General features: G+C 36.9%; 2 protein-coding genes across 2 annotated transcripts; both read left to right on the top strand.

Moving 5' to 3' along the window:
- Nucleotides 1-2,376: 2,376 nt before the first annotated feature.
- On the top strand, nucleotides 2,377-4,671 carry LOC106156165 (uncharacterized). The gene is made up of 4 exons (XM_013531283.2): nucleotides 2,377-2,715; nucleotides 3,067-3,231; nucleotides 3,553-3,639; nucleotides 4,256-4,671. Exons 1-3 carry the CDS (start codon nucleotides 2,529-2,531, stop codon nucleotides 3,633-3,635), a joined length of 435 nt encoding a protein of 144 aa, XP_013386737.2. The 5' UTR covers nucleotides 2,377-2,528; the 3' UTR covers nucleotides 3,636-3,639; nucleotides 4,256-4,671.
- Nucleotides 4,672-7,528: 2,857 nt separating this feature from the next.
- Nucleotides 7,529-9,365, top strand: LOC106156163 (uncharacterized). The gene is made up of 2 exons (XM_013531281.3): nucleotides 7,529-7,953; nucleotides 8,930-9,365. Exon 1 carries the CDS (start codon nucleotides 7,614-7,616, stop codon nucleotides 7,950-7,952), a length of 339 nt encoding a protein of 112 aa, XP_013386735.2. The 5' UTR covers nucleotides 7,529-7,613; the 3' UTR covers nucleotide 7,953; nucleotides 8,930-9,365.
- Nucleotides 9,366-13,637: the final 4,272 nt, after the last annotated feature.

Genomic DNA, 13,637 nt, shown 5'->3' with positions numbered 1-13,637 from the left:
GGAATTCTTTATCAAAATAAAAATGAAGGCAGGTCATATATAATTAAGAGATTTAACAGGTAAAGACAGGTAGATATGATTACATATCTTGCAGTGATGTGCATATACTGTTCCAAATATTTAGTTTTATTCATTTAAGCGTCACACTGTTTGAGATGAACAAGCACAATTAAAAATATTTGAATCTTAATTTATTCTTTTAAATTATTTTCACATCAAACACATCGTCTTTATCGAAACAAATCTAACGCCTCTCCTCCCCACGCAGCCCTCTATAGACTCGCACTCGCGTGGTCCCAACACTGCATGTCCACAACCCTACTCTCTCTCTCTCTCTCTCTCACACACACACACACACACACACACACACGCACTCTCTCTCTCTCACACGCACACACACACACACGCACGCACGCACACTCACTCACTAAAACACACACACACCGAAACACTCCCATCTACATGCAGCACTCCTTCCACACAGCGACCTACATGTGTACCCTCTCTCACATAGCCCACAAAGTTATTTATTTTTACCTTCTAAAATGATATTTCCCATAGCAGCCTCTCAAGTTAAGTCGAATGTAGAAACTGATAAGTTAAACCAAGGGGTCACACAACTCCTTGCTTAAACTATGGAATAATGCTTCCATGGTTAAAGTAACCATAGAAAGCGACTACAGCATTCACGATTGTGCGAATCCAACCCCAAATTTCTCATCTAACACAATATGAGGTACAACAGCTACCGTTGCTGCACAGATACATTAGCGATTTTTCCACCTCTGGAAGTTCGCAAATGCGTATGGTATCAAACTTTTCGAGACTTTTCTTAAATGATAAACAATAAAGGGGTAGTTAGCGTAATGTGCATTTTAATGTGATGGGTGAACGTAAGGAAAATGGTATCTGAGTGGACAAACACGAAGCAATGCTTGAAATGTTCTACTTCTAAAGTCACTCACTTCGTTTATCTCCAACTAACGACCATTTTGTTTCTCAGTCTTTTTTTCACAAATGCCATTTCATGTGTTGAGCCGTGAGACCGACCAATTTATTTTGATTCAATGCAGAAGGTAAATATTGGTGTGTGGACACTTTTGCATTCTGGTTAACATCCGGTTTGCATCTTTTTCTAAGCCAGCCGATGCCTGCCAATGTCATTTATATTCTCTTACAACTTGAAAAGAAAGATGTTATTTGATTTATATATTCCTTAAAATTATTTTCAGAGGCACAATTATATGTGTAATGTAAAAAATGAAAAACGACATACAGTGTGAGTAATTTATCCTAAATACTGTATTCATTTAAAAAGGGAAAAATGAAAAATACCATTTATTTAGCGGCTATGTATCCTCTTGTGGGATCAAAACTTACATTTGTACTTGATACCTTGTGAAAGTTTACGTCATTTTGATTAAAATCTCTTCGACAAAATATGAATACGTCTTCAGGTTATTCTAAAGCTTTCATATACATATTGAAATAAACATTTTGTTGATGACATAACGAGAGTTTTTCTCAGGAGTACGTCTCCCTTACTGTCATAAGTAACTGTTCCATGCATTACGCTGTTCATTTATTCATAATCCAAAGAGAAACGATTATGTTCCACCCATATTCAACCTTGCCCTCCAAATGAACTTTTATCTTAACTAAAGTATAAAGTGCACAAATGAAGAACTAATTACGACCGTTGAGGCTTTACTACATTAAAGGGATAATAACTCTTCGTTTCGGCCAAAAAATGAATTTTCCTGGAGTAAACAACAATTTTCCCATACTTACCAATGGGTAATGAATCCATTTTTACATTCAAAGTTAGTCCCTGTTTTTTTTTCTAAAAAGTTTGGTTTTTTGTTAAAATCTCTTAAGAGATTTTAACAGAGTATAGCCATCAATGGAGGTCACTTGGTCTAAAGACAAGCCCAGATATCAGAATAATAGCTATAGCTGCCGTTTTTGTGGTACAACAGAATATATTATATTTCTATGAGTTATTCACAATGTTTTTATTGTGAAATATAGATCTCATACGAAGAGTTATTATCCCTTTAAGTATATGTATGGATTATTATTCAAAGAAAAAAATAATATGCGCGTAACTGTTTCTTGTCCAAATTTAGCCTATTTTCATAACAGTCTCAACGTAGTTGAATTATAATCTGTATAATTTTTATCTTTGTTTTCATATTTCCGTGTAGGCAAACATACCCTTGAATTAGAAATCTGGCCAGATTTTCACAAAATACAGGGAATACGCTGCAATTAGCCTGATCCTTACACAGATTAAAACTGATAACAGTAATGCAAGCAATTGCTTTCAAATCATATTCAAATTAAAGGTTGCGGTATTTCTAACACGCCATGCTGTCTGGGAGCTCAGATAAGGGGAGAGGTATGGTAATAGTGACTGAGAGGCGAGACGAGCTCTTAGGTGTTAGGCAAAGTTTTCGTTCCAAAGGCGTCGTGATTGCCAAAGTCGTACCTCTTCTCACTTAACCTGCTGTCACTACTAGGTCAACATGTCCACTACCACAGCTGTGATACTCTGCCTTCTGGGTCTCTACTTGCCGCAGTGTTTTGCCGTAATAGGACAGAACTATTACCAGTACCGTTCCTATATCCCCAGGAACCAGGCAGGGAGAGGGTACTATGTAGAGGACAGTCCGGACCAGGGGAGACTCTACGGCCCCGGGGGACCGTACTATGGTGAGAGTCTGGCCGTGAGACACGCGGGTGCATGCACACACATACACACGCGCACTTGCACGCGCACACACGAACGCAGACATGCAAGCAAACAAGCAAACGTGCACGAACACAGCTGATGATTGGGGCATGAAAACACGAACTCAAATAAAACATAGTTATATCGTTATTTTTTCAAAAAAAAAAAAAGAGTTTGTATTAAAACTGGATATCAAATACATAAATGAACAAGATACATATTCTAGAGTAATTAAAGTCATAGGAACAGATTTTGTTTACAGGCAGTTCTGGTTCTCGTTTCCTTTGGAGTTACCAATATGTAGGCCTATATATTTTCTATTATTTTCACAGGAAGTAATTACGGCACAGGGTATGGTAACTATGGTAACTTCGGCGGTAACTTTGGTAGCTACGGTACCGGGGCCGGTTACTATGGCAACTATGGCGCGCCACAGTACGGCTATGGATCTAATGCGTACGGAGGAAGCTCGCAGTACTCAGGCTTCGGATACCCAGGTACCTTTTGAAATGACAGTTTTTTGCAAAAGCAAGTCGACAATTGGCCTCTTGATATCCCTCTAGACATCAAACGAAATATGAACACGTTGACAGATTATCTATTACGTGTGGAAAGTGCTTATTTACACATTGAGATAAGCATTCTAATGATGACATAATGCTATTATTTCTTAGAAGTACGATTCACGTACATCCATTGTTTGTGTATCTTAATTGTTTTTCTTAGAAAATCCTTAAAAAATGCTGCGTTGATTATAATTCCAACTTTTATGTACTTCTGTTTCCTCCTGGATAACCACGGCACTTTTTTTTCATCAGGCGCTTCAACTGGCTATGGAAACTACGGTGGTTACCAAGGCAATTTTGGCGGATACGGCGGCCCAGGTTACTTCTATGGTTAAACTGGTGAGTTTTTATAATAATGATGGAAGCTTGGTGAATGCTCAGTTAGGCGTCATCCATTTTATCATTATTTCCTCCAGTCTACAAAGAGTAGATTATTTTCCAGTCACCCCCCCCCCCCCCACAGAGGGGGTCACCCAAAGGTGATAAGCTCAAAGATGACCTTTGACATCAATTTGGATCATTTTTTATTATTTTTCCAAAAGCGTACAGAGGGCATTAACCCCACCCCACCCCCACCCCCACCCCCACCCCCACCTAGCGTACGATGTGTAGACTTCTGAAAATGATGATACAAATACATGACATCTTAATCTTTTTCACTAACATCATTATAATTATAAAAAAAAACTTTTATGTTTATAATTTGAACTTTGTTTTTAATTTGATTGTTCCTATAACGTACAGGCCTTTGTGAATATGTATTCCTCTCTAACTTCATACATCGCTCATGTGATTTGTGATCATTCTAGTATAGCCTACAGTATACCTATGACTGTGTTGATATTTTGATTGGCTTAGACGAGTCGTTCGAATACGATTAAATGGCGGGTAAAACCATCATTGTCATCATATCAAAAACTGTTATTATATTAACCATTATCATTATTCGTTTCAGGTCTGACAATGATTGAGAGGTGAAGGAAATCCACAGTTACGTTCCATTCCAAAGTTATTTCGCCAGGACGTCCATACGACCTCCCACTGTTTACATTTATCATCTATCATAATATTAACAACCATCCGCTTTTAACTGTTTGTGTTAAAAAGTTTTTTTCTGAAAGAATTCGTCACACATGTAAGCTAATGGGGGCATTTAAAACTTATATCACCATGTATATAATTCTAAAATCTCAATATGTACATGTACACCTGAAAATATAAGTTTGTCCAAGTTTAAAACTTACTTTAGAATTTTTTAAAAAAGAATGTACTGACCAAAGCCATGATATTGTATGTTTTAACGTTATCTGTCATAATGTATATCTTTCCATACTGATACTCGATAAACACTGTGTGTATTTATTCTAAAAATATTGTCTTGGTTTTTTTTTCACTAGATTAACGGTGCACGCTATGTTCATGATATCATTGAAATATTCAGACAAATTTGTCGACAGCACAAATTCCGAATTAAATTTGAAAATGCATGTCTCTGTTTCCACAGCCGTAAAATGGCTTAAACTATACTTCATTACGTTTACATGCCCACACAAGTGCAATGCTTATGGTTAAATATTCACGTAACACGATTTTAAAGTTAGATGAAGAGTGAAAAACAAGACTGAGAATTGTAATCAACCCTTTTTGTGTGACTACCAGGTCTTAATCACGGTCTTGTGTTATCCTAAGTTTCTGTCAACCATGACCATTTATAGGCCTTATTTCCCTATCAGCACTTTTTTTAGCTGCAAACTAAGAAAAAAACAAATACTGGAAGACATATATATATAATTAAAGAAAAATCATTTCCTTCAGCTTGGGACTTAAAAAAACAGGCTACACATGAACAAAATCACGATTGAAATCCAAAATAGCCCTTTTCACGGTCCATTCCACGAATCTAACGTTTATTATTATTATTTTTTCATCAGTAGTAATATTGGAGTGCTACAAGCTAACAATAAAGATATATCGTGGCCTGGATGTTGTTACATAAGAACAAAACAAACTGTCTGTCCGACTAAGCCATTATTTCAAAAGAAAATCTGTCATTCGAGGAAAAGAATATTACTTCCTGATATCAGAGGCTTCTAAAATAGTATACCAATTTTAAGTATAAGTAAAACAAAAATTTTGTTACGGATAACTAGCGCACCCTGTGTTCAGAGAGTAGAAAAAGTGCACAACACGCCGTGACACTATAGATATCTGATTTACACCTTTATCCTGCACAGCTTACGCGTACTAAGCCTTATAAGAACGATAGATAAATAGCGTTTTCATTTTATTTCATTAGCACTAGATAGAATAAGAAATCTTATCAAACCTTATACCAAGGTCAAGCAGTATTTTTTCTGACCTGAGAACCTTTCTTTATCCCGCGTGACCTGTCGTTATACATGTAATTGTCAACCTGTGGGGGAAATACCGTGCATGTTAACGTGTCTTCGTCCAGACGCCCACCTCTTGCCATCTGATAGCTAACCAGAACATTAACATCCTGCGAAGCTCTACCGTCAATTGTGCTGTTACTACGGGATGTATAATGCTGTATTAGGGGAATATGACATTTGCATTTTCACAAACACGGTAAAAATAATTGCAAACATCACAATGGTTGCGTTCTAGAGTTGCGCGCCGTCAGAATTAACTAGGTACCTGGCAAGTAAGGGATACAGCGTGACTAATAAGAATTATGACAGATGAATCCTTGATAGTCATTAAAGTTCAGCCAACCTGTACGTGAAGAGATTCTAATTATTCTAAGATACGTATTTAATTAGGAACAGAAGTGTTCTCACGAGATACTTTTGCGGTTCCCGAATTCACATCCTACGATGGCAAGTGAAGATATAGACAGATAAACAGTACGTGAATCTTTGAATTAATTTGCATTCTTTGAATAAGATTCTTTAATTCATGACATTTAAATTTAACAAGGTCTCATATTTTATTAATATGTCACAGAAAGTGGCATGTTTCCCAAGATTATCTTACTCTAAGTAAGATTTCGTCGATCTCTGCTGCAATTAAAATAAAAGCACGAGACTTCTACCCCTCTGGATCTAGATTTTGATGGAAATTTGGATCCCAAAATTATTAACATGCCACAGAAAGAGGCATGTTTCCCAAGATTATCTTACTCTAAGTAAGATTTTGTCGATCTCATCTGCAATTTTAAACAGCACGAGACTTTTCCCTTCTGGGCCTTGATTCTGATAGAAAATTAAACCCAAAAATATTCTACTAAAATCTTTAAGCTTTCTAAACTTGAAGAACCACAATTAAATCAATTTTCAAATCCAAATCTATTTTTATTGTTTTGACAGTGCATGAATTTTTTTAAACATGGGTGCTTTGGTCCATCCAGCGACTTTTGATTTTATTTTGTTAGTTTTTAGTGCCGTATTTAATATTGGTATCTTGTAGGCGTTCTTAGCAAATTAAACAACAAAAAAAAAAAAATGAAATTCACATCAATCACTGACAGCTGGGGATATGTCAGTGGATCTTTGCTAAAAACTGAAAAAAAATACGCGTTTTAGTTACAGTCCTGAGAAAAATATTGTTTGAAAACAATAAACACTTTATCTGAGATGGGAGGGAAAATTGAATTTATTTTTTTGCTTTTGTTACGTTTATTTACCTTGGATATCACATTAAAATAAAGTAAAGCGTGCTGCACGGCCGGTCCACTAAAATCGTGAAAGAGAGGTATTTTGATATTTTTTCTTTATTGCCTATTAATCAGTAACTGTTTCTTAAGCTTATTTTTTTATTATGACAAAGTCGGTCGATGTCATTACTCAATATTATACACCACATTCTGTCGCATTCTGTCTTCACACATGCAGTGTTAGACCTGTATTATAACTAATTGTCCTGATACCGCTCTGTTCTTCATTTTAATTACTTTGTATCGGTCATTGTTAAGTCCCACACCAGGAAATATGGCGACTGCCCACAGGGGTAAAGGTGACCGCGGGTGAGCACCCACTCTAAGACCAGGGACCTTAGTTAATAAGGCGTGACCACGCTTAATGATACATTGTTCTTCAATAAAACGCTCTTTACCGCCTTAATTGGCGGTCAGCTCCATGACAAGTATACTATGTAAATTAGGCATTTCCATATTTCTTATCCGTAGGAGTGTCCAGAGGCTGAAAATGACCGGGTAGCGCTCAGAGGGGCATAATGAAGAAGCCGCAAGGAGTATAAAACGCCAGCTCCCTCTCCCTCAGCAGCATTGTCCAGCACTGTCCACTGCTCAGGCCTAGTCTAGGAACACCGCTCATTCCACTCAAAACACAGCAATGGCAGCAAACGTGAAGTCCATCCTTCTGGTCGCACTGGTTTCACTGACCGTGGTGACAGCTTTTGGACCATACGGTTACGGCAGCCCATACGGCTACGGCGGCTACGGCGGTTACGGCGGCTACGGCAACTACGGGCCTTATTCTGGCTACAACATGCCATATGGCCTCGGGTTCGGCGGCAACATGTACGGCGCTGGTTACGGTCCCAGCTATGGCTACGGCCCCAGCTATGGCACTGGCTACCAAAGTTACCAAGCTCCAACCGCCAAATATTACGGTGCTACTCTTGGCTATAACAGCAAGAAACCAAGAAACTACTACAAAGGATATCATTAAGGTGAGATGAAAATAATTTTAGATATCATAAATTATGTGTATTTTGTTTCATTTACATTTGAAGTTATTGTGTTTTGACCTCATTCATTTATTTCTTGTACATTTTGACAAACGACTCATACTTATATATATTCTTCGTTCTTTTTCACTCGTTTTTATTCATTTTGTTTTTTGTCAAATCCTATGAATCTCACATATTTGGCTTTTGCAAGAAAATGGCAGCTAATTGTGACTCGAGATTACGTCGCTATATAAAAGTCCAATCGGAGTCAAAGTAACTGCAGATATTAATAGGTCATCTGCAAAGTCAACTTTTTCTCTTTTTCTAAATATTCAGAACACAAGGAACCAGCCTCATACTGTTGTCATAAAAAAGAGTAGCAGCATAGTTTATTATATCTATCTATTCGAAAAGAGAAAATTAATTGCATATTGTGGTTGAACATTTATCTAAAGTAGATCATATTTGAACTGTTTTTTTTCTAAATACTCATTACCCGGTTGAATGCAGTGGAAAATTCATTATTTTTTCTTATGTATATTGTAACCCATGGATAATGTATTAAGTACCGTAAATATAAAGTACTGCATCAATTATATATTTTATCTCTCGGCCTAACCCAAGGTCAAATTATTAATATTCATAAGTTGATTCTCGTGCATCAAGTCGACTTCCTCATTCTGCAAATTAAACGACTTGGTCATCGTCCAGTGACGAGATAAATCCACATACATTAGGGACTTTTAAATTATATGTCTAAAAGATATAGAGATGGAATTTATATCAATGCATTGCATGGTACGTAGTGCACGTCGAAGACCCTCCGATATGCTAATGACCCTCAGTAGTGTATGCAAGTTTCATGTTTCCTTATAACTTGACAAGTGGACAAGGTCATGTACAGTCAACCCCCCTCTTATGAAATTCGAGAGTTATTAATTGCCTATAATGACATTAATTTTTCATTGTATTTCAGGGGTTATTCTTTGGGATCACCGTTTTCGTGCTGGGGTCGACGTGCTCAGAAGAAAGGAGAGAAGGAGAGATGGAGAGAAGAAAGAAGGGAAGAGAAGAGGGCTGAGACCACCGGAAACGACGACGGCGTGACGCTTTTTCGACATTCCATCGGAAATCAGAACACATTGTGTATATAGACGCATTGTTGTCAAAGACATTAAGTTGATTATTTATTTTCAAAATCATTTAATAAGCCAAATATTTAAAATTGAAAAGGACTGGAGCACTTCCCGATGACTATCAAAGTGATGACACCTCCATTCTCGATGTATAACTGGCAGAAGTTTGTCCAACATATCCAAAATAATCAGCACTTACAGCTTTAATGTGCAAAACAAAATAACACCATCGGTGAACAACAAATGAATAAATCTATTTTATGTTGTATTTATAAATTTCGTGTTTTGTTTGGTTAATCATAATTGTAGACACTCTATGGCGTATTTGGTTGGTGAATTATAAAAACAGGGTTTCAGTGTACCCTCTACCGACAGACTGATTTTTCACAAGATATTCACAGATATGTCTTTAGATAGATAGACAGTCATTTGATTCTCTGCTTTTTGAAATTTGTCTATAATATCTGCCACCCTGGTAGAGGGTAGTTTCAATAAGTGATCGCGCGAAAAAAAGAAAAAAAAGAGAGAAAGAGAAGAAACAAAGCCGCCAGAATATTTGGTTATAAAAGATCTAATATATCAACATAATCTGTGTCACAGAAATGAGTTGACGTGATAGTTCAGAATGTCTCTATAATATATATATATATATATATAATTATAATATAATTCAATGTAATTCAAAAATCACATTTCAAGAACGCAATGCCGGAATTAAGCGCCCCGCAATCGGAGTTTCTCATGTTAACACTCAGAAAAAGGTTTCCCTCATACGACCAACTGTCCATTTCCTTTATGAGACATATCTCGAACTCTGTTTTTAAAACAACTTGACAAAATTTGGAAATATAGTCCCTTTTAAAATTCGTCTCATATTGTTCGTGACACACCGAACACTAGCCTTTTTCCATCTATAGAAGCTATGGTGATCAGTTAAATTACAAATCCATGGGTGTGAAGCCTGTTATTCGTCTCCATTTATTCAGATTCACATTGTTAAATTAGCCCCAAAGTGCCCTAAATGGTATGGCACGTGGACTTATTTAAGGCGCAGTATTGGTTGGTAAAAAGCTGCGAGAGTCTAGATGAAGGTCATTAGAAAATAGACTGCGAAACGCTTGGCATGAAATGTTAGGGATATTTTCTTTGGAGGATGCGCGTGGGAACAAGATTGCATTTATAAAAGAAAGAATGTATTTCATTGTTTGACCTTTTTATTCAAAAATCCTCATGCCCATGAGTTTTTAATAGCGAAAAAGGAATTTTGTATCAAAACTGCCATATGCAAGGCTAACAGCACGCGTCAGAATCAATTTTCATATAATTTCATGGTTTTAGGTGATAAGATAATATACAATAGTCTGCTTGGCATGAAATGTTTGGAGTATTTTTTTTTTTTTTTTGTGTGTGTGTGTGTGTGTGTGTGTGTGTGTGAACAAGACTGCATTTACAGAAGAAAGCTTATGGAATTATTTTCACTGTTTGAACTTTTTATTCATAAATCTTCATGCCCATGTGTTTTTAATAGCAAAACAGGAAGATTTCAAAATTGTCATATGCAGGGCTAATAGCATGCGTAAGAATCAAATCAAATCAAATTCTATATAATTTCATGTTTTTAGATGATAAAATAATGCATGTGTCAGAATCAAACTTATTCGACATTTGATATATCGAATTGACTTTATCGCTACTCTACAATTATTTATTTTGGCAGCGTTCTTTTAAAGTCACCCTAAAACGCACCTCTGATTAATAGGTCTCCTAATACACTGTACATGTTTTTTCTTAATTAATCTATTGATTCATTTATCTACTTATTATTATAATGTACTCATCGAGTTGCTTTTTTGTTACACAAAAATAAACCCTGCCAAAAGAACCTCGAAATTTATCTCTCGGGCAATAAAAAAAAGAAAGAAATTAAATTAGCCCCTTTTCAAATCTGACCTACTGATTTCCCTTCCAGTCCGTAAAGCACAGAAAGTAAGACAAAATGCAAAAATCATATACAGCAAAAATCATATACAGTATTCCAGGCAATAATGTAAAGAAACTGCTGTTTTAAGCAAAACTATTTGAAAATTAATGGTGGCTTTTAGCGACAATAACTCGATATAAACACTAGCCTAATATGCATCTTTTAATACAGCCAACAGAATTTAATTTACCGCCGAATTTGTTTTAACGTATTCCCTTTTATTTCCTTGTGTATTTAATAAGTGGCGTTCACCTGCAGGGCCATTTATATTTCACACCGTATATATATGTGAGCTAAGTTACTTATGCCCCGATGTTAGTGAACTTTGAAAGGCTCACCAATTCGGAATAGAAGTAAGTCCTGGACGTTTGCTATATTTTATGGGCGCATTTGGGACGTAGAAAGCCAATGTGCGTAGTTACTCGGTGCACATATCATTTTAAGTGCACTGTGTTTAAATGAGACAAAATACTAGAATTATCAATCTACTCAACATACCTTGTTCGTGGGGGTTCATCCCCCTAGTACATGTACCAGTACCCCCATGTCTTCGTGTATATTTCACCCTGTTTACATGTACGAATGCTAACTTATCTTAAATATAATTCTAATTTGTGTTATAAGTACACTTGTTTGTCAAACTATCTTCCCATTTATAAATTTCCTCTGTAATTTTCACTTTATTTGCTTATGTTATTTATTAGTCTATATCAACACAACTTATTTAGGTTTTCAAATAAATATTGTTAACTGCCATCCTGTTTAACAAATGCACACTTGCTAGAGGGGTAATGAATATAATTCCAACAACAGTAACCCATTAACAGTATCTTTAAAGATGGACCAACGGTCTAATTAAAAAGATAACGTTAATAAGATGTTATTTTTGCCATTTATGAATCCATTCATGATTTAAGACCTGTCGTGATTTCCCCATACTGTCATGAAACTGCCGGGATATCAGGCACGATTCTCATGCGTTACACATACTTATTGTGGCTACATGAATATCTCTGGTAGTTGTAATAAGAATATTGACCGGAGTAAGGTGTAAAAAGTGTCACGCTCTATGGGCCCATATACAGTTATTTCCTTCTAAGCACGATGAAGGCGTATTGCCTTATACATTATAACTGCCTTATAATTTGACCGGCACTTAGTCAGGATTTAATCTTGCCCTTTTTGTCACGCGAACTGTATTTAGCATGCGTGGTCATATATGTGTATACGTTGTTATCAGGGGGCTCGGATCGCAAGGAAGTGTTCGCTCGTGTAAAGTGTTGTTTGGCCGGTTTATTTCCTCATTGGTTTCACAATTGTCCTTTGTCATGGAAACAAACAGGCGCGTTTGAGACGGGGAAGGTCACAGTAAACACGTGTAGTGCTGCAAGAAAGCAGAGCTGTGTTGGACGATGGTTCTTCTCCCAAAATATGTTCTTTTTCTGGGACTTCTGTTTGTTTGGACTGAGAGGACCGTAAGTGCGCCGTTTTCCAACATCTTACGGGATCCTTACAGTATATTTCTATCAGGACCACAGTACAATTTCAATCTGTTTCAACGCACGAGGGACATCGTTTACGGCCGGCGAGGAGGGAAGTCTACCTCTAATTCCAACACAAGCGTCGGTCGAGGTTACAAGAGTCTCGTTGCTTATAACGTTTCCCAGAAAAAATCGGGTGGGAGGCACGCCATTAAGCATAAAGAACTGACACCTGATATCTATTTCTCCTATCACGACCAAAAACACAATAATGGACCAGTGAATGGCCTCCTGCCGAGGGGCTCCTTAAAGGGAAAGAAGAAGAGTGGAAAAGTGTGGTTCCAGGATGCATACAGCAATCTCCAATAAACATCCATATATTTATTGTTAATTCTTTGGGAAAACCACGTACCTCAAATTTGCCAGTCGTACAAAGCTGTGTCAGGGACAGCCGGGGATGAACACTAGGAGAACATACTTGATGTGACGCTGTCGGCATTTTCTGTGTATAAGACACCAAGGGGAGAAACTGACCACGGGGATGAGGGTTTTAAACAACACATACAGTAAAACCTCCATGTCTTCTAAGCCCACAACTCGCGGCTTTTTGGTGAAATCCATCAATCACTGCGGCTATTCAAAGACAATTCAGTCACCAGCAAATGTGAACATTCACGTAAATCCGAGTGCCCTTTATAGAGTGGCGTAGCTCAGATAGACATTCAGGAGATCATTTTGACTGTCCAACCATTTACTGCAGTAGAAAAAGAAAGAACATGTATTCTATGTATATACAACATAAAAGAATCATGTACATGTACTGGCATATGCTTGTTATATGTTAAATAAATGTCACCTTTATCTTTATACGCATCGTCTTAGTTTCAGAGTAAGTGTATTAGATTTATACAAATATGGAAGTAACAGTTTTTACCGTGGTAGGTACGGGTACCAGTAATTGCTAGTAAATTAAATACTGCATACAGATAATACACTGGGCATAGCTTTTTTAACTTTCTATCTTTTGTTCTACAATATAATTTGGCCGTGGTCCCCCAAACCAGGTATCTTTCAGTGTATGATTAA

This window comes from Lingula anatina, chromosome 3 (assembly GCF_051362555.1).
Source record: "Lingula anatina isolate TDL-2025a chromosome 3, LinAna3.0, whole genome shotgun sequence".
Classification (NCBI taxonomy): domain Eukaryota; kingdom Metazoa; phylum Brachiopoda; class Lingulata; order Lingulida; family Lingulidae; genus Lingula; species Lingula anatina.
Note: the sequence above shows the minus strand (reverse complement) of the source record. Positions and strands in the feature narration are given on the sequence as shown.

Bases quoted from the DNA above. Each gene is read 5' to 3' on its own strand.
- LOC106156165 (XM_013531283.2), top strand. From the start codon at position 2,529: ATGTCCACTACCACAGCTGTGATACTCTGCCTTCTGGGTCTCTACTTG. The intron at 2,716-3,066 runs GTGAGAGTCTGG...TTATTTTCACAG, and splicing joins CCCCGGGGGACCGTACTATG to GAAGTAATTACGGCACAGGG. The intron at 3,232-3,552 runs GTACCTTTTGAA...TTTTTTCATCAG, and splicing joins CTCAGGCTTCGGATACCCAG to GCGCTTCAACTGGCTATGGA.
- LOC106156163 (XM_013531281.3), top strand. From the start codon at position 7,614: ATGGCAGCAAACGTGAAGTCCATCCTTCTGGTCGCACTGGTTTCACTG.